The sequence below is a fragment of the Lactuca virosa genome, chromosome 3 (genome assembly GCF_052849685.1).
Source record: "Lactuca virosa cultivar CGN04683 chromosome 3, Lactuca_virosa_CGN04683_v6, whole genome shotgun sequence".
NCBI lineage: Eukaryota > Viridiplantae > Streptophyta > Magnoliopsida > Asterales > Asteraceae > Lactuca > Lactuca virosa.
In genome coordinates this window covers 346092435-346113634 of record NC_136428.1, presented here as the reverse complement: position 1 = coordinate 346113634, position 21200 = coordinate 346092435, and the positions used below count along the sequence as shown (strand labels likewise).

The 21200-nt window shown below is 37.6% G+C and overlaps 1 protein-coding gene across 2 annotated transcripts; it reads left to right on the top strand.

Moving 5' to 3' along the window:
- The first annotated feature begins 12361 nt into the window (after positions 1-12361).
- LOC145167536 (casein kinase 1-like protein 10) lies at positions 12362-19640 on the top strand. 2 transcript variants are annotated; one of them, XM_079086755.1, is made up of 15 exons: positions 12362-13143; positions 13223-13263; positions 13346-13415; positions 13514-13662; positions 13836-13931; positions 14009-14079; positions 14198-14259; positions 14345-14408; positions 14523-14607; positions 14702-14828; positions 15691-15770; positions 15858-15918; positions 16348-16481; positions 19124-19441; positions 19526-19640. In XM_079086755.1, the coding sequence occupies exons 1-14, from the start codon at positions 13068-13070 to the stop codon at positions 19406-19408; spliced, it is 1401 nt and encodes a 466-aa protein (XP_078942881.1). In that variant the 5' UTR covers positions 12362-13067; the 3' UTR covers positions 19409-19441; positions 19526-19640. The 2 variants fall into 2 exon arrangements, with proteins under 2 accessions (XP_078942881.1, XP_078942880.1); XM_079086754.1 differs by having other exon boundaries at positions 19124-19640.
- Positions 19641-21200: the final 1560 nt, after the last annotated feature.

Genomic DNA, 21200 nt, shown 5'->3' with positions numbered 1-21200 from the left:
TCGACATCGTGTTGGGAATGGATTGGCTTAGCACCAATGATGCGGAAATACTGTGCAAAAAGAAGATCGTAAAAGTAAACCCGCCTGGGAAAGAGTCGTTTATGGTGTATGGGGACAAACACAGGGTAAATTCTGGAATCATTTCTCTAATGAAAGCCAGAAAATGTTTGACCAAGGGATGTACATCATATTTAGCATTCGTGATCGATGCTAAGAAGGAAAAGAAGGTGATACAGAGCATTCCTGTCGTGTGTGATTATCCGGAAGTATTTCCCGAAGATCTTCCCGGATTACCGCCTGATCGACAAGTAGAATTCCGTATTGACTTGTTACCAGGAACGACACCAATAGCAAAAGAACCTTACCGATTAGCACCGACGGAGATGAAGGAGCTGATGATGCAACTTCAGGAGTTATTGGACAAAGGTTTCATTAGACCTAGTTCATCACCCTGGGGAGCTCCGGTGTTATTCGTGAAAAAGAAAGATGGAAGTATGAGAATGTGTATTGATTACAGAGAGCTGAACAAGGCAACAAAAAGAAATAGATATCCGTTGCCAAGGATTGATGACCTGTTCGATCAACTGCAAGGTTCAAATTATTTTTCAAAGATCGACCTAAGGTCAGGATATCATCAGCTGAAGGTAAGAGAGCAAGATATAGAGAAGACTGCATTCAGAACACGATATGGACACTACGAGTTTTTGGTTATGTCGTTTGGACTAACCAATGCTCCATCAGCATTCATGGATTTAATGAACAGGGTTTGTAATCCGTTTCTTGATAAATATGTGATAGTGTTCATAGATGACATTCTGATTTACTCAAAAAGCCAAGAAGAGCATGGTAGACACTTGCGGGAAGTGTTAGAAGTCTTGAAGAAGGAGAAGCTGTATGCTAAATTCTCCAAATGTGATTTTTGGATTCGAGAAGTCCAATTCTTGGGTCACGTGGTCAACCAAGAAGGGATAATGGTCGATCCAGCAAAGATTGAAGCGGTAATGAAGTGGGAACAACCAAAAAAGTCCCACGGAGATCCGAAGCTTTTTAGGATTAGCCGGATATTACCGAAGGTTTATCCAAGGATTTTCTTCAATCGCTAGTCCATTAACAGCGTTAACCCACAAAGGAGCTACCTATGCTTGGAGTGATAAGCATAAAGAAGCATTCGAGAAGCTAAAGAAGAAACTATGCGAGGCACCGATACTTTCTCTACCCAATGGAGTTGAAGACTTCGCTGTTTATAGCGATGCGTCTGGTGTTGGGTTGGGTTGTGTTTTGACCCAAAGAGAAAAGGTGATCGCATATGCGTCTCGACAGTTGAAGGAACATGAAAAGAACTACCCGACTCATGACTTGGAGTTGGCGGCGGTAGTTTTCGCTCTAAAAATATGGAGGCATTACCTCTATGGCACGAAGTGCAAACTTTTCACCGATCATAAGAGTCTCCAATATCTCTTTAATCAGAAAGAATTGAACATGAGGCAACGACGCTGGCTAGAATTACTCAAGGACTATGACTGTGAGATACTGTACCACCCCGGTAAAGCAAACGTTGTCGCTGATGCTCTCAGTCGAAAAGTCAACCTTGAAAGAAAAAGGCCAAGAGCGTTGAGAATAGAAATTGTCTCGACCATTGTGGAAAGTATCAGGGAAGCTCAAGAAGAAGCTTCAGAGAAGAGTGACCGAAAAGAAGAACGTTTGGGAAAAACATTAGTGTTCGGTACAAACAGTCAAGGACTAAAGGTATTCCAAGATCGGATTTGGGTACCTAAGACTGGAGGAATAAGAGATCTTCTGATGGAAGAAGCTCACAAGACCATGTACTCGATTCATCCCGGTAGCACTAAAATGTATAGGGACCTAAAACCCTACTACTGGTGGCCGACGATGAAGCTCGACGTTGCGAAATATGTGGCCGAGTGTGTAACTTGTGCAAGAGTTAAGGCCCAACATCAGAAACCATATGACAGTTTAGAACCCTTACCTGTACCCATGGGTAAATGGGAAGACATCACCATGGATTTTGTGACTAAACTACCCAGGACGAAGAACGGTCACGACATGATTTGGGTGGTCGTGGATCGTTTCACAAAGAGTGCACACTTCATAGCTGCCAATGAAAGGTGGTCTATGGATAAGCTTGCAAATGCTTACGTGAAGGAAATTGTGAGACTTCACGGTGTTCCTCTAACAATTGTATCGGATCGTGATAGTCGTTTCACGTCAAGGTTTTGGAGAAGTCTACAAGAGGAATTGGGTACGAAGTTATGTCTGAGTACAGCTTACCATCCGCAGACTGATGGTCAGAGTGAAAGAACGATTCAAACGCTTGAAGATATGTTGAGAGCATGTACCCTCGAGTTCCAAGGTAACTGGGATGAGCACTTACCTTTGGTAGAATTTTCCTACAACAACAGTTTCCACTCAAGCATCAAGATGGCACCTTATCAAGCTTTGTACGGACAAAAGTGTCGTACACCTTCTTGTTGGCTTGAGGTTGGAGAAAAGCAGTTTATGGGCCCCGAGATAATCCATGAGACTGCTGAGAAACTGAAGGTGATAAAGGAAAGGATGTTAGCAGCTCAGGATCGTCAGAAGAGCTATGCTGACAAGAAAAGACGACCGATGACCTTCGAAGTTGGGGATTCCGTTTTGCTTAAAGTCTCACCGTGGAAAGGACTTATACGATTCGGGAAACGAGGAAAGCTGAGTCCAAGGTTTATTGGACCGTTCAAAGTTCTTCAGAAGATTGGGAACCAAGCTTACAAGCTGGAATTGCCCGAAGAACTCGATGGTATTCATAACACCTTCCATGTATGTTATCTGAGGAAATTCACGGGAGAAGTTCCCAACATAATTCTGATCTCGGAGTTAAGAATGGATGAGAATAAGAGGCTAATCGAAGAGCCCGAGGCAATTGTTGACCGTAAGACTAAGAAGTTACGACGCAAGATGATCGACTTAGTGCTAGTCCGATGGAAACATTCGAATGGGCCGAATCTCACTTGGGAAACAGAGGATGACATGATGAGTCGCTATCCGCATCTGTTTGCTGACGCATGATTCCGGGACGGAATCATCCTAAGGGGGAGAGAATTGTAACGCCCGGGTTTCGGGGCTAAGCATTTTTAGACGATGTAATAGTCTAGGTCAACTATTGTAACTCTTTTGATGTAATAAAAATGAAATATTTGAGTATTTTGTGAATTTATGTGCTTATTATTTAATTATAAATGTATAATTAATAAAGAATAAAAATAATCGTCAAAATTAAAATATGAGATAAGCCCGATATCTTTACATAAAGTTGTAGTGGTCAAAACAAGGATTCCGGAGATATAAAGAACGCCGAAATCCGAGTTATAACGAAGAAGTTATGACCCGACGAAGTTTCACGTCAGAACCGGCACGATACCGGGAAGCGTGAATAGTGAATTTATGATAAAGCGAGTTTTTAGCCGACACGACCTAAACGAGAATCGAAGAGCTCTTTAATTGTGGCGTAACAATAAAAAGACCGACGAAAACGGACGTCGGATGAAGAAGTTATGAATTTTTAACGGACCAATCCTGTCCCGGCCTGTTAAAAATATAACTTTTAAAATAAATTCGAAATTTTCCAACGGAGTCTAAACGAAAGTTGTAGATTACGTTCCCGCCTTCGCGTGGATATAAATAACGTCAAAAACGGAGCTCGTATGCGAGAGTTATGATTTTTCTAAGACGGGAGGCCGATACGCGATATTGGGTGATGTGGCACCACCGAAAATTGGACATGTGGCACCACCAGAAATTGGACACATGGCACCACCATAAATTGGACATGTGACACCACCAGAATTTGGACAAGTGGCACCACCAGAAGGCCACCACATGCCCCAACTCACTATAAATAGAAGTGCCGGGTTCTCTCATTTCTTACACCTTTCCTCTTCCACTTTCTCACTCTAAACTCTCTCTCTAAGCTCCCTTGAGCCCCCTAAAGTCTAGGTAAACCCCCTAGCACCCGAAGGAAGTCCCGAGGCTCCCGGAGTCCCGAGAAAAGAACCTTTCGGCTCGGAAACGCTGCTCGAGCGAAGCCCGGTTTTGAGAAAAAAAACCCGCTGTAAGTAAGGTACGCTTACGAAATTTTTAATATAACTTTTAAATAATTATAGTAATATTATTAGGTCCTTAAAATAATTATTTGGGTTATTATTATGAGTTATATTGAGTGTTATTTAACGCTTATATAATAATAATAATAGCTAGACTATTAATTAGTCGCGGTTAACGTTAAAACTAAACTCTAGTGGTATTAATACTAGGTTTTGGTCAAGAAAAAAATTGTTTTGAGATAACGAAGTGCTGTTCAAATACCGAGTCACCACCTAATCAAGTGAGTGCATAGTTACTTTCATCTTACACATAGATATGAAGTATTTTATATTAATTACGTGCTATGTGTGCATATTATCTGAATACTTGCTGCCTATGCTGATGAAAGATTTTTATACATGTTTTAAATAATTTAAACTGTATATGTATTTTATATCTACAAAAATGTTGGGGTAAAACATGGGTAGATGTAATAAGACGATGTGTGATAAAATGATGAGAGGCCTCGATGTTGTTGTTATTGATTCTGTCATCTAGCGGAGTATGGATGACGACCAAGGACTCTTCTAGACAGTCCAGTGGAACGCTAGCAGGCTCGCAACCTGTAGGTGTTTGTGAACGATGTGTTCACCGGTGTACTCCATCCCCCTCATGGTTGCCTTTAGGACATTTATTGCTGAGGAAACCCCTTGGCAGTAGTGTCCATCCCGATATTGATCCTTAGTCTAGGTCCCTTATGATAGGTGTTTTAGGGACGTAATGTGAGGATAACGGGAACGGGTAATCGGGTTATTGATGATTGATGAAATTAATAAACTTATTTATTGTGGGTTGAAAACCCTATGTGCTCACCAGGCTCCCAAGCCTGACCCACTCAGTTTCTTATATTACAGGTAGTGGCGCACGAGCATAGATATGATGTTTGGGATGAGAGATTACGGATATAGGCCTGTAGATATGAATAAATGTAGTAAGGCTTATATTGTACTGTTTATGCTTTTGATCTGTATTGAACATGACATCCCGAGGTTTTTAATGAAATACATTTCTACGGAAATGCTTTGATAAATCTTTATCATATTTTATTTTGGGAACAAATTCCGCAACACTTTTATTTAAAATGTTACTCTGATTTTTAAACAAAGCATAAACAAAATCGGTCTTTTCTGGCCGTGAAAATGGGGATGTCACACGGTCTGCAGACCTGATTCATCATGTCCATAAATACTGCTGGCGCGTTGGTGATCCCAAACGGCATCACCACGAACTCGTAATGACCATAACGAGTCCGGAACGCGGTCTTCTCCACGTCCTCCTCTCTGACCCGGACCTGATGATACCCCGACCTCAAATCTATCTTGGAGAACCAAGATGCCCCCAACAACTGATCAAAGAGGTCATCTATCCTAGGAAGTGGATAACGGTTCTTCACCGTCAACTTGTTCAACTCCCTATAATCAATGCACATCCGGTGCGAGCCGTCCTTCTTCCTGACGAAGAGGATCGGTGCTCCCCATGGAGAACTACTAGGTCGAATGAACTGCTTGCCCAACAGTTCCGGCAGATGTGATGACAGCTCCTGCATCTCGGGTGGCGCCAACCGGTACGACGCCTTGGCGATAGGAGCCGCACCCGACACCAGGTCGATCCGGAACTCGACCTGCCTCTCCGAAGGCACTCCTGGTAATTTCTCCGGAAACACATCTGCAAACTCTCTAAACACTGGAACCTCTGAAACTGGAGTCTGATCCCTGGCCCGCGTATCCAACACATATGCTAAATAACCCGTACACCCGTGTTGAATGTACTGCCGAGCCCTGGCAGCTGAACAAAACCCTGAACCCACCCTGGTGCCCTCGCCATATACAATCAGTTCACCCCCACTTGGGGTTCGAACTACCACTCGCTGGCCCTCGCAATCTATCATGGCACCAAAACGGCTAAGCTAATCTATCCCTACGATCACGCATACTTCCCCCATGAGAATCGGTATCAAATCTATCGGAAAGGACACTCCGAAGATCTCCAACTCGCATCCTCGATAGACCGAAGAAGCAGAAACCCCGTGCTCGTTGGCGATCGAAACTCGCAACGGACACTCTAGCTCGCCCACTGGCATACTGAACCCCCTACTAAATGTCTGAGATACAAATGACCGACTTGCCACCGAGTCAAATAAAACCAATGCAAACAAGGAGTTCACTAAAACGTACCTAAACACATGCATAGACAGATAAGCATAAACATATAAGATCAATAAGATAAGAGATAGAAACATACCAGCAACCACATCCGGTGCGGCCCTGGCCTCCTCCGCGGTGAGCTGAAAGGCGCGCCCCTGAGCCTTCGGGGGCTCTTCTCTACCTGGCCTCCCATCCGTAATCCTCAGTGTAGCTGGAGTGGGAGCCTGTGTCGGCTTAGCGGCAAGCAACAGACAGTTGGCCTTCATGTGGCCAACCTGATCGCAGTGATAACACAATCTCACACTCGGAACAGTGGCGGGCTGGCGACAATCCTTCGCATAATGCCCCTCCTTGCCACACTTGTGGCACCCACTACCAGCTCGACAAACCCCTGAATGACCCTTGCCGCACTTTCCACAAGTGCGGCTCTGCTGGATCCCAACCCTAGAATCAGTGATCTTAGACCTCTTTGGCGCCGGCTGTATCTGTACTGGGGCCTGTCGCTGCTCCTTCATCTGCAGCTCGATCTCCAACTCACGCAGCCTAGCGGCCTCCTGTAACTCCAGCAGAGTATCACATCGCTGTGTGGCAACAAATTGACGAATGTCAGTCTTGAGCATGCTCAGATAACGTGTCATCTGGGCCTGCTCCGATGCAAACTCCGGGCAAAACATCGCCCTCTCCGTGAACATCCGGGTGATCTCCGTCACCGACTCTCCCTCCTGTATCAAACTCAAAAACTCCTGTGCCAATCATTCCCGCTCAACCCAAGGAATGTACCGAGCGCGTAACATATCCCTGAACTGCTCCCACGTAACAGCAGCTCTCTGATAATCAGTGTACGTCCATGTCGTCAATCTCCACCAGTCCTTGGCCCTGAGCCTCAACATGTTCAGGGCACATCTGACCTTTTGGTCAGTAGGACACGAACACGTGAAGAAACAGCCCTCCACGTCAGATAACCACCTCATAGCCCTAATCGGATCCTGGATACCATCGAATGCCGGGGGCTTCGTGTTATCGAAGTCCCGGTACTGGAAGCCCGGACTGGCTCCACCTCCTCCTGCCGCTGTTACAGCCAATACAGCTGCAGCGGCAGCCGTTTCTGCAAGGGCTGCATAACGCTCTTCAAAGTACTCAACCATAACGGTCTTAATAGACCCAAACATCTCCGGTAGCTGTGCCCGGAACATGGCAGCAACCTCATCATGCAGGATTTCTCGAATCCTGGCATCCAACTCCTCTGCACCCATCTGCACCACAGGCTCAGGTGTTGTTGTCCCCTCCTGGCCTCCATCTCCTGATCCTGATCCCGAACCGGATCCAGTCACAAAGCGTCTCGTCGTCACCATTCTGAAACATACCACAAGATATCAGATAATCCATATAAGAACTGGGACCCAACTCCCGACTGAACCCTAGGGGTTGTGACTTCCTTGCTACGCGTATGGGTCATGTGCTTTCAGTAGTACGGGCCCATACTACCTTCCACACCTACCCATATTTGTCTCAAGTATCACCACAACACCCTAAACAAATATATATAACATAGCAAGCACTCAACCCTCACTCCTAGAGGAATGCTAAATATCTCATAACGGGCCTCCCGGCCCCGCACGACCCACCTATCCATGAAACTTCCACCAACCCTGCAGTACTAGTGTATGCTAATCATACATAACGCTGGACCCTATAGACTTTCGAATACCTGATCCTACCCTAAGCCCTTCATCAAACAAGAACAGGAAATAAGGCCAAACCAAACATTCTCAGGCTATAAGATCTTAATTATGTACGACCGTGATGTATACACTAAGAAACTACAATAATGATGTCAATTCCATATAGAGAAAACCCTAGGCTAGCAGGCATCATGTAATCAGGCAATTCTATCATGCAATTCCTGAGATCCCTAGCCTAGTACTAGCATGCTGTTCTAATACATTGTAATATCAAATAACTGTATGGTATCTTGGGATCTACTTACTGGCTCCGGCTGATCGTACACCCTGCATCCTCCTTTACTTATTTTGAAAACCTTTTGAAAAATCATTTTGAAAATCCTTTCCTTGATTTGAGACTGGAGTTACACGAGTGTTCCTCCAATTCACTCAAACCAAGGCTCTGATACCAACTTGTAACACCCATAAAATTTAAGCTAATTTAAAACTTTTCAAACATTTAAAACCAGTGGTTATTACAAATTTGTTTTCAAAATAGTCTAATATCAGAGTTCATCCCAGAAACATAAATAAAACACAAGGAGCTATACGATCACGCCTTCGCCTTACCGCGATCCCCTGATGTACCTGAAACAATAAACTAAAACTGTAAGCCCGAGGCTTAGTGAGTTTCCCCCAAAATACCGATACACTGCACAAAATACATATACAAATAACAGCATGTACCGGGTCCACAGCTTTACAGACTGGATTACCCCTGGGCCCATAGTGTGAATCTGGATTGCCTTCCGGGCCCACAACTCACATCTGGTTTGCCATCGAGCCCACAGTACGAGTCTCCATCAGCTCGTATCTGGAATGCTCCCGAGCCCACAGTACGAGTCTGACATGCCCCACCTGGCCCTCAGCTCGTATTTGGAATGCTCCCGGGTTTGTTGGTTACCACACGGAGCAGTGTCACCTCAACCCACCACACATAACATATCGACATATAACATATCTACTGAGCATGCAGATAATCATATAACAACACAGGTAGTCCTACAGACCTACCTAACTGGCATAACCACTAGCATGCAACACTAACTCATACTCGACATCTAACACTGCTATGATAACATATCCAATGGGCCGACCTTGGTGCCTTAGACCCCTTAGTATAGTGAGGTAACTCACCTCGTACTGTCGACTCGAAGATAAACTCAAGCTCTTGGATTGTCGGTACAACTCCACCACCTGAATGCACCATAGAACCATGCTTGTAAATTTCCAATTTCCTAAAATGCCCCAGAAGTCCAATAGTCAGCCCTTGGTCAAAGTCAAAGTCAACTGTCATAGTCAGCAGTCCATGTTGACCTCAACTCGTCGAGTACAACCAACCACTCGCCGAGTTCCTTGCATAACTCGCTAACTCGCCGAGTCACTTAAGCGACTCGTCGAGTTCCTAATGTCAGTGGCCGCAACTCCTTGGCCAACTCGTCGAGTTTCCCCTTTACAGCTCGTCGGGTTCATACGTGTCCAAAGGTTGGGAAAACCCTAGCCGAATCGCCGAGTCATTCGACTGACTCGCCGAGCCCAATGCAATCTTCATCGGACTCGCCGAGTCGTTCATCCGACTCACCGAGTCCATTTAGTCCTTCATCCATACAATGGCTTTTTAAGCCATGCTAAGGCTCCATATTGTAGATCCAGCTTCCCAAGGCATGTTTATCACGTAAAGTTGCAAACTTTACGTGCATGCAAGACCCTAAAGTCTTAAAATGACAAACTAAGCTGGCAAATGGAGGTTTGCACCTAGGGAGAGTCTCATCTTTGCTAAAGTTGGAAGCTTTATGGACTTAAAGGCCCAAGAGAGTTCAGATCTGAAGTTACAACTTCAGATTTTAGCTTATACATAAGAAAAGCTTCCAAACATACTAGAAAATCCCTAAAATTTACCCCAAAAGAGATCTAGAAAAGAAATGAGGTCAAGATAGCGATTTGATACCTTCCAATGGATGCCACTAAGATAGATTTCAGATCCCACACGTTCCCTTGCTTCTAGATACTTGCTCTCCAATCTCTCTTCTCCAAAGACCCTCTTCCAAAGCTTAAGAATACACAAATCGAGCACACTCACACAAATTAGGGTTTCTGGATTATCAAGAGGTTGTAAGGGGAGGCTGAGAAGGCCAATGATCCTTTAAATAGGGTGCAATACCCCAGAATTTAGGGTTTCATCTGCCAGCTCCTACTCGTCGAGTCCCTTATTGGACTCGGCGAGTAGGTCACTAAAACACGCGGACCAACCCGCTGCTACTCGACGAGTAGGGCAACCAACTCGTCGAGTAGACCTCGAAAACAAGAAAATTCTTATATTAATTCAATACCTGAGAATCGGGGCGTTACAGAGAAACTAAAACTCTAAATCACATTGATAATTGATAACAAATCTTTTCTTGAATCAAGTTAACATAAAAAAGAAAAACATTGGAGGCGATACGGGATGCAACCCTTTTTGCAGCTTGGAATTTGGCTATCACATTTTATTGCTGAACAAAACCGTACTAATAATGTTCTTATTTATACCCTAGATGAGGTTTTGGCATACTTTGAAGAAGAGAAGAAACATCTCGAAGTTTTTTTTTTTTTTTCTAAAAATATCTAATATTTTAATATGTATGTAATGTTTTGTTTGAATATAAATAAATAATTTTTTTGTTTAAATATTGTTCGTATTTAAACATTGAAAAACCTATTCGTATTTGAACATTGAAAAACCTATTTGTAATGTCAACTTAAAAAAACATATTTCGAAAATCAATATGTTTGAACCTGTGTTTACACAAGCCTATCTAATATAAAATGTATATTGATTAATATAGAAAATGAGAAGAATAAAATCACGAGGAGAAGATAAAAAATAGAAATAGAAATCTTGGTATGGAAACCTTTAAAAGAATAGTAAAAAACTAGTGGGATGATCCATGTATTGCATCGAGTTCATTAATTATATATTTTTGACACCATCTGTACTGTTAGGCGGGAATCATTTCTGTAATTTTAAAAACAAAATGCTAAAAGTAACCATATTTTAAATAAAATTAAATCATGCGTAATCGATGAAATTTTAGGGGCTATACTTGTAATTTTTTAAAATATAAATATAAATAAATAAATAAACAAGTATTAGGTTGTTTGTGAATAAGAGTCTAGGAACTATTTTTGTACAGTGAATTGGCTTAAAAAAACAAATGTTTGGCAAAGTAAACCCCACTTTTGAACTGGCAAGAGGGGCAAGTTAGTGGCTATTTTAGTAAACCTACTTGTGAACATTAACATCTTCTTGTCCACAGTTGTATATGGTAATAATTAAGTGACAAATGAATTTAGGGAATCTTTTTGATGAATTTTTTGAGTTGCATTGTAAAAGATGCTTGAAATAGTCATTAAATGAGCCAACAATTCGGTTCACATAGGATAAGTAGATGAATGGTCCCAACATATTGTGTACAACATCATGAACAAACACTATATAAAACAAAACAAGATAATATTTTCAGAGCACATAAAGTGAAATAAACAAAAGGAAAAAAACAAAAAACTTCTAAAAATATACTTTGAAGAATGACTTGTTGTATTTGTTGGTACCTTTCATCAATATGGATAACAATATTATTTTTAATACAAATTATATAACAAAATAATGTTGCTTTGCAAGATATGATATTAGAATACCTTAAATAATTCAAAATGATTCATGGGCTCCAATCAATAGGCATATTCTGCCGTTTGTTTTCTTGTAAAAAGTAGTTTTTTTTTTTTTTTTTTTTTTTTTTTTTTATATATTTATTTTAATTTTTGGTTTTGTTTATTTTCTAGTTCTTTCTTTCAACCTTTTTTCTCACATGGAAGGAACAGAACAATTGTGACCCATTCTTGCTAATGTGTAGAACTTCAGACATTCTACTATGATTTTTGGGTCAATTTTGTATTTATAGGTAGCTACAATTCTTTCTTTTGGTAATACTTATTTATGCAATAAGGTTTTATTTTTTTAAAACTATTGTATATCATAAATCAATAATAAAAAATTAAAAAATATAATAAAACATAATATATTAATGATAAAAGAGAATCTAATACTATATCATCTATCCAAGTTCTAATTTGATTGTTGTTCCTGTGACCATGTGACTAATGTGAGTTAGTTTGTGGTGACTTCAATGTCATGTTACACAAGGATTAATCCTAGTGTGCGTAAGCTGTTTTTTCCAAAATAATTATATAAACTTATTATTAAGAAAAACAAAATATTTTTCTTTATATTAATAGAATAATAAGTTCACTATATCATCAAAAACTCTTTTCATAGTTTTTGATCAAACAATATATAGATTATAATAATTTGAGAATCATATATTTGGTAACAAAATCAAACAATCGCACTGTCCGAATCCTTCTTATCCCTACTTTTTCTTGCAACAAAAATATTTCTCCTCAAAATCCGTCAATCTGCTTTTCTTCTTTTCTTCCTGCAGATCCTATGGAATCTGAAACCCCCAAAGGAATTTCCGCCTTGATTTCTTCTTCTTCTTCTTAGATTCTTCTTCTTCTTCTCCTTCGATCTCACTTAAAAATTCTTCACTTGAATCCCTTCGTTCCTCAATTGGTAATCGACCTAAATCTTGTATATCTTTGCTTTGCATTATCATCGCTGTTGAGTTTTTGATTAGTTTCTTCGAAAAATCGTATTTTTACTTGGTTTCTAGGAGCAAGTTTTCTGTTTTATTGATGGTGTAGGTTCTAGGGTTTTTACCGATCCATTGCTTTGTCGGTTCTCTGTCTTAGGAGCGATAGCTATACCCACAAATTTCTTGCTTGGGGTTTTAAGTTTCTGGCATTGCTAGACCTCATCAAGCTCGATTGTTTCCTCACAAATCTTCATACCAAAATTTGGTGTGGAGGCTTTGCAATTCGCTAGTTTGTGTTGTGAGTTTTGATGGATCTGAGTGCATTTTGGAGATCTTAGCTTTTGACACCGTGATAGTTCTTCACTTAGTTCAACTGAAGTTATTAGCTACGTGAATCTACTTAACCTTTGTTTGTTTGGGAATTCATCATGGATCATGTGATTGGTGGGAAGTTTAAGCTTGGGAGGAAGATTGGTAGTGGATCTTTTGGAGAGCTTTATTTGGGTAAATTATTTCTTCCCCTCTTTTGTTGCTCTTATGTAATAGTTTTGTCGCATTCGTGAATGGTTTCTTTTCATTCCAGGAGTAAATGTTCAAAGTGGAGAAGAAGTTGCTGTTAAACTGGTATTTATCTAGGGTTTTACATTTATAAGATTGTAGAACGTCTTTTCATATCAATTCACACGTATTTTGTCTATGCTTTCAGGAATCTGTTAAGACTAAACACCCACAGCTTCACTATGAGGCCAAATTGTACATGCTTCTTCAAGGAGGAAGTAAGTTTTATTCATATTTCCCTTTTACATTCTTCTTATCTTTCCCTATTTTTATGTCAGGAAACTCACAATACAATCTTATTAATGTCCTCCCACAGCTGGTGTTCCCCACCTTAAATGGATTGGAGTTGAAGGCGAATACAATGCCATGGTTATTGACCTTCTTGGACCAAGTTTAGAAGACTTATTCAATTATTGTAATCGGAAATTCACTTTGAAAACAGTTTTAATGCTTGCAGATCAATTGGTAAGTAATTAAGTATGCCACTTTGTGTAATACAAAGATGTGTTAAATACAAGAATTAGCAATATACATCCCTTTATTTGTGTATCATAGCATCCTACTTTCATTTACTTTGACAAATCTACCCTTTTATATGTTTTCTGATGACACTGAATCTTCTGTATTGTTTTATGCAGATAAACAGAGTTGAATATATGCATTCAAGAGGCTTCCTTCATCGTGATATAAAACCAGATAACTTTTTAATGGGTCTAGGACGTAAGGCAAATCAGGTATTTTTTATTTTCTTTAAAAATTTTAATTTTTTATATTCGCATATTTTAACGTTAAAATACATGTTATACAACAGGTTTACATTATAGATTATGGTCTTGCAAAAAAATATAGGGATCTACAGACACATAAGCATATACCATACAGGTATTATAACCGATTATTAATAAGAAAACTCAAGTTTAAGTGATTTAGTTTTGAATTTTGATATTTCCATTTCTTATTACTTATATATATATATATATTTTTTCCAATTTTCTTTCAGGGAAAACAAAAATCTCACTGGTACTGCTCGTTATGCCAGTGTCAACACCCACCTTGGAGTTGGTTAGTAATCTTTTTTCATGCCCATGCAAAAAGACGTAAATGCCCTCATGATTTTTTTTTTTTTTTTTTTAATTGTAATCTCCAGAGCAAAGCAGGAGGGATGACCTGGAGTCTCTTGGTTATGTGCTCATGTATTTCTTGAGAGGAAGGTTGAGTATATCATAATATCATAATATCATAATATCATATCCTTTCTCTATTTTTATTTATTTATTTTTAATTTTGGGATTCTAATTGTGTTTGTAATGTTTATGTGGTTGTAGCCTACCTTGGCAGGGGCTGAAAGCTGGGACTAAGAAGCAGAAATATGATAAAATCAGTGAAAAGAAGATGCTTACTCCTATAGAGGTAATAAATCATATTGTTGAATTTGAATATTTTAAGTTGTTTTATTATGATTATTAAGTGATATTTTTTTTTTTAAAAAATTGATAATTTTCAGGTGCTTTGTAAGTCATATCCGACTGAGTTCATATCATATTTTCATTATTGTCGATCATTGCGTTTTGATGATAAGCCGGATTATTCATACTTGAAAAGACTTTTTCGTGATCTTTTCATTCGAGAAGGTAAAAAGTCTGTTTTGCCCTTTTGTATGTCTGTTTGGTTGGAAAGAATGGAATGGAATCATGAAGGAATGGAATAAGAAAAGTAATGTCAATGGAATCATTTATTACATTCCATGATCGTGTTTGGTTGGACCTTAGGAATGTAATGAAATTACATTACATATGATTTTTTATATTATATGTAAATACAATGTATGGTATTACGTATAAATTTCACTCTATATATAATTTAATTATAGTCAATGTATTTTTTAGGGTTGATCTCATAAAAGACCTTATATTTTGTGTTCTTTTTTTTTTTTCAGATTAAACTTCAAATTTATTTTTTGGCTGAAAAAGACCTTGTATTTTCTCATTTCTTCTGATCTGGTGCTTTCAGTCATTTTTTTTCCAAAAGAATTGTAAAATGTGAGGGTTTTTTTCAGAAAAATTAAAAAAATTGAGGGTTTATTTGGAAGCAGTTAGAAGGATGAGGGTTTTTTTTCGGAAAAAAAAGATGAAATTGAGGTTTTTTTCGGAAAAAATGAAAAAATGCAAGGTCTATTTTAGGCAAAAAATAAAGTTGAGGTTTAATCCAGAAAAAACACAATATAAGTCTTTTATGAGATTAACCCTATTTTTTATCTACAAAAGTAACAAATTAAACATAAAAAAAACTCTAAACTAGATTATAATAAAAGACATTATTTAAAATCATTTTTTTTAAAAAGATTTGTCATTCAAGAATGGTCTATTCTATTCCCTCAGACAATACAAACTGCTTTTTTTTTTCATTCCATTCTTTCCCTGATTTGATTCTGTAGTGATTTCTTTTATTCTTTTTTTATTTAATTTAATAATATGATTTGTGTTTGTATTTCAGGGTATCAGTTTGACTATGTATTTGACTGGACAATTTTGAAGTACCCTCAAATTGGTTCAGGTTCCAGTTCTAGAGGACGTGTTAGTATTTTTTTCTAGTTTTTAATTTTGTTTATTTATTTATTTTTTGAAGAAGTTTATTCTTATAAACCTATATTTACAAATCAGACTGTTGGCAAACTACCTCTGAATCCAGGGCCTTCAGCAGAAAAGGTGGAAAAAACCCCAGGTTTGTTTTTTTCCATATAATATTATATTATATATTTAGAAATGTCAAAATTACTTTCACCATTTTATTAATTTACTCTTTCTTCATTTAGTCACTGAATCAATAAAAGAATGGAAGTGTGTGTGTTATATTTTAACCTTTTTATAGCTTTCAAAGTAAAAGCTCCAATTTTATTTTAGAACAAAAAGCCCCTAATCCAAAAACTATTTCAACTTTCAAGTCATTTTTAAAGAAAAGCTCCTGCCTATTATAACAAATTACTAGGTTGCCCTTAAAAAGCATCACACATCTTTTATTCAGATGTCCTTTTATGTAATTTTACACCTTCCAAAACCTTCTACACAAATAAATCTCCAGCTTCCAGCTTCCAACTATTTTTTCCAAACATACCCTTAGTCTTTGATGGTAATTTATGTGTGTATATTATAGTGAGAGCAGAGGTTAGAGATAGATACTCAGGGGCAGTTGAGGCATTTGCAAGGCGAAATGTTTCTGGTAGTGGTTTGCATGGTGAACACTCAAGGCACAGATCTTCAGAACATGCCACATCATCAAAAGAAATGGTGAGTATAGAATAATGATTCTTAACAAATATTTGAATTTTTTTTTTCTCAATTGTTAGTGATGATTTGGTTTAATCTTTATTAAAGTTTGACAAAAACGATTTCCACTAATATGATATGATTAGTATACAAAAGTATTAGTTGAATAGAAAGTGAATGTACAAATGTACAATGACAACTTATTGATTTTTGCCTAATCTTTTTGATGGGCCCCACATCACCATGTGGAAAAGAAGACTTTTTGTGCACACTTATTGGGGAAAGCTTCACATCCCTAACTTTATTTTATTTTATTTAGGGCTAATTTCAAAAAAGACCTATATATTTTGTGTTTTTTCCGGATTAAACCTCAAATCTATTTTTTGCCTGGAAAAAACCTTGTATTTTTTCAGTTTTTTCTGAAAAAGCCCTCAACTTTGTATTTTTTTTCTGAAAAAAACCCTCAACCTTCTAAATGCTTCCAAATAAACCCTCAACTTTTTTAGTTTTTCTCAAAGAAACGCTCACATTTTACAAATTTTTTTTGGCAAAAAACAACTAAAAGGGCAAGATCAGAAAAATTGAAAAAATACAAGGTCTTTTTCAGTCAAAAAATAATATGAGGTTTAATCTGAAAAAAAAAACAAAATATAAGGTTTTCTTTTTTAGAATAACCCTTTTATTTAGTCGTTCTTTTGTATTTGCCAAAAAAAGGTCATATCATAGGCTTTCTTTATTAGAGTTGATCTCAAATTTATTTTTTGCCTGAAGAAAACCTTGTATTTTTTCATTTTTTCTGATGTGGCCCTTCTAGTCATTTTTTTTTCCAAAACCAATTGTAAAATGTGAGGGTTTTTTCGACAAAAACAAAAAAAGTTATTTGGAAGCAGTTTGATGGTTGAAGTTTTTTTTCGGGAAAAAAGGACAAAGTTGAGGGTTTATTCGGAAAAAATGAAAAAACTACAAGGTTTTTTTTAGGCAAAAAATAAATTCGAGGTTTAATCGGGAAAAAACACAAAATATAAGGTCTTTTATAAGATTAACCCTTTTTATTAAGTCGTTCTTTTGGCATCAAGTAAAAAGGAAAGGGGTAATCTAAAAAAAAACCTTAGGGTGCGTTTAGTTGCGGAAAAATGGGCCGTTTTCCGGAAAAATTTTCCAAGAAAAATGAGAATTTTGAAAACGCGTTTAGTTCGTCTATTTTTCTAAATTTTTCACGGAAAATGAAAATTTTTCGTTTTCTAAAATTACAAAGAAGTTGGAAATTTTTGGAAAACTGATAATCATTGTTTTCCACATTTTTCTAATTCCAAAATTTTTCTAAAATATAAACACACACCCACTCCCACCTCATCCACCTCTACCTACCCCCACCTTAACACCCCCCACCCACATACACACACACATACATACCCACCCCTACACACACCAACCCACAAACACACACCCACACACACACAAACCCACTCCTACCCCCACTCCCACCCTCACAGACACACACACCCACACACACACAAACCCACACCTACCCCCTCAAACACACACATACACACACACAAACACACACTCGCACCCCCACCCACCCAACACCACCACCACAATCACCGACCTACCATCACCATAACCACCACCACTAACCCGTCACTAGCACCACCACCGCTGCCGCTGCCATCACCACCACTGACACAATTGCCGCCGCCACCACCATCGCCTGTCATCACCACCACCGCCGCCGACCCGCTACCGTCACCGCCCCCACCCACACCCTACCACCACTACCGTTTTCTAAAAATGAAAACCGATAGAAAAATACACATCTAAACACGTTTTCTAATTTTCTAAAACTGAAAATGAAAAATGAATAAGTTTAACTAAACGCGTTTTCTAAATTTTTCAATGAAAAATGAAAACGGAAAACGAAAATCGAAAATCGAAAAGGGAAAACAAAAAACGGAAAATGAAAATTGTTTTTCCGTAACTAAACGCAACCTTATATTTTGTGTTTTTCCGGATTAAACCTCAACTTTTTTTGTCTGAAAAAGACCTTGAATTTTTTTATTTTTTCCAATCTGGCCTTTTTAGTCATTCTTTTACCAAAAAAAAAATGAAAATCTCTGATAAATTCCCAATATTTTGGATCAGTTTACGGTTTAATCCCAACGTTTAATTTTTGAACAGAAAAGTCCCAATATCTGGTTTTATACGATAATCTGTCATTTTCTGTTGAAAAAAAATGACTAATTCATTAATTTGGGCAAAATATAAAATAATCGGGACTTTTCTGTTCAAAAAGTAAAAGCTGAGATTAAACCGTAAACTTACGCAAAATATTGGGATTTTATCGGAGTTTCCCCCCAAAAAAATTTGTAAAATGTGAGGGTTTTTTTGAGAAAAACTAAAAAGGTTGAGGGCTTTTTGGAAAAAAATGAATACAAGGTATTTTTTTGGTAAAAAAATAAATTTAAGGTTTAATCTAGAAAAAACACAAAATATAAAGTTTTTTTTGAGATTAACCCAAAAAGAAAGTACATATATACATTTTCTTTTTACAAACAAATGAAAGTAAGACGCTATAACTATAATAGACAAAAAAAAATACATGAAAGTACATTGCTATTTCTTATATTCATTTCAATAATTTACATTTGTAATTGTATTTTCAGCATGGTGATTCAGATAGAGGTCGAATATCGCGAACGGGCAGCACATCAAAACGGGCAGTCGTGTCGGGCAGCAGGCCGAGTTCATCGGGCGAGCCAAGTGGTGACAACCGGTCAAACCGGTTAGGTTCGGGCAGCGGGCGGATATCAACTGCCCAACGGCTCCACTCACAGCCCGGGTTCGAGTCCAAGTCATCATCTTTCACACGGGCAGTGCCATCATCCAGAAGTGGTCGTGATGATGCTTTGAGAAGCTTTGAATTGTTGACTATTGGGAAGAGGAAATAAGAAGACAAGTATGTGGGACCCATTTCAATCAATGTATGAATGAATGACTTTTTTTTTTTTATAAAATCGAGTTACAGAAAAAAATGTAAAAGATTTGTGTTGTTGATGTTGTTGTAGCCTTGAAGAAAAGAGGGATTGCATTCTCATTTTAGGGTGGATGTTCATATGTTGTTGAGTACTTCATCGAGGAATGTTATTTAAATTGAATTTGGCTTCTTGTTTTCTTGTGGTATTTGCTTGTTAATGTTCATATTTGTTGTTCATTGTTTTGGTACACCTGGTTATATTTTAGTGTAAAGTTGCAAATGAGTAATGAACTATTTATTTATTATTATTATTATCAATTTTACGAGTTACTATTAATTCAAAAAGATACAATAAAGAGGTAATGAAATATTTGTGTTTGTAAATTAAATACCAACAAAAATTATTGAAGTAATGGTATATTGTAAATACGTAGTTATACTTGCTTAACTTCTAGTAACATTTTTTTTGAAGTAAATGGTGTTTTGTGAAAAATAAAATAGTTAGTTATTTATATTTATGATATTAACCCTTATATTTTATACAGACTGATGTGATCGTTTTGGATGATGAGTATAAATCCAGCGAAACAAACTTTAAAAACCTGATACGAAACTTTGGATCCATGCAGTAACCTGGAAACCACTAAAGGCTAGGCATGTTACCTAAAAGTAGAAGCAGGTGAGAATCGAACTGAATACTATTAAGAAAACCTATTTTTTTGGTTAATTGTGTTTTGTTACAAGGGGATACAAACCACATGAGAAGTTTGAACCATTTTATACATTTAATTATCTGAATTATTATTCCTTTTATCGATTACACCAATAAACTAGTGCTATAAAAATTAAATTCAAGCAGTAAAATAGTAAATGCATGTTTTGTTTTGTTTTTGTTTTTTTTTTGGTATTTTATCGTTTTTCAAAACCTATGTTAGATAAAAAAAAATTGGTTTCTCTAAATGTGATTGAAATTAACTAAACTAACTATATGCTTAAGCTCTATTTTAAGAAAATAGCAAAAAAAATATTACTTTAATTTGCAAAGTAACCACCTAGTCCAGAACGCACCATTCCAGGTCCGTTTTTTTTCGGATAAGCAACATAATAAACCCGATCCGTTATTGTGGCCCTTATATATAGCGTTTCAGAGAATGAATTCACAATTGCATTTCGAACTTGAGGGGCTCTTCATTTCGAACATTCCCGGTAGTTTGGAATTGCAGTTTTATGAAGAAAATCACATCAAAGCCTTCTGATGGTGAAGAACCCAAAGTTTTGTGGGTATTTTTCGTTATTTTAAGCATATTATTTTGTTTGTAGATGATTATTATTCCAGAATGTTGTTTGTTAGTACCTTTATGGATGAAAATTTTCGTTTGAATTAGATATTGGTTGTATTTAGGCTTTTGTGTGAGTAATATGTGTATTAGGAACAATAAGTGTAACGTCCCACAAATTACTAAGAGCATTTCAATTCATAAAATAGATTAACCAATTAAAACCCTTGTTTCAAAAACCATTGAGTGACATTAATTTGATTAAAATTTAAAACCATACATTATCAAAGTCAAATTAAAAACCGTGGAAATGAATATCATCGATGCGTGTGTACAGTCCTGCCGAGCTATTCCCACGAAACAACCTGCAAAAGATTTAATCTACAACTGTAAGCATTAAGCTTAGCGAGTTCCCCAGTATACCACATATTCCATCATATATACAATGCATCCACACAAAGTGTTCGACTTTAGCGCCGACCTGCCAAA

Coding starts and splice junctions, on each gene's coding strand:
- LOC145167536 (XM_079086755.1), top strand. CDS start 13,068: ATGGATCATGTGATTGGTGGGAAGTTTAAGCTTGGGAGGAAGATTGGT. Junction 13,144..13,222: donor TTTTGGAGAGCTTTATTTGG/GTAAATTATTTC, acceptor TTTTCATTCCAG/GAGTAAATGTTCAAAGTGGA. Junction 13,932..14,008: donor TAGGACGTAAGGCAAATCAG/GTATTTTTTATT, acceptor GTTATACAACAG/GTTTACATTATAGATTATGG.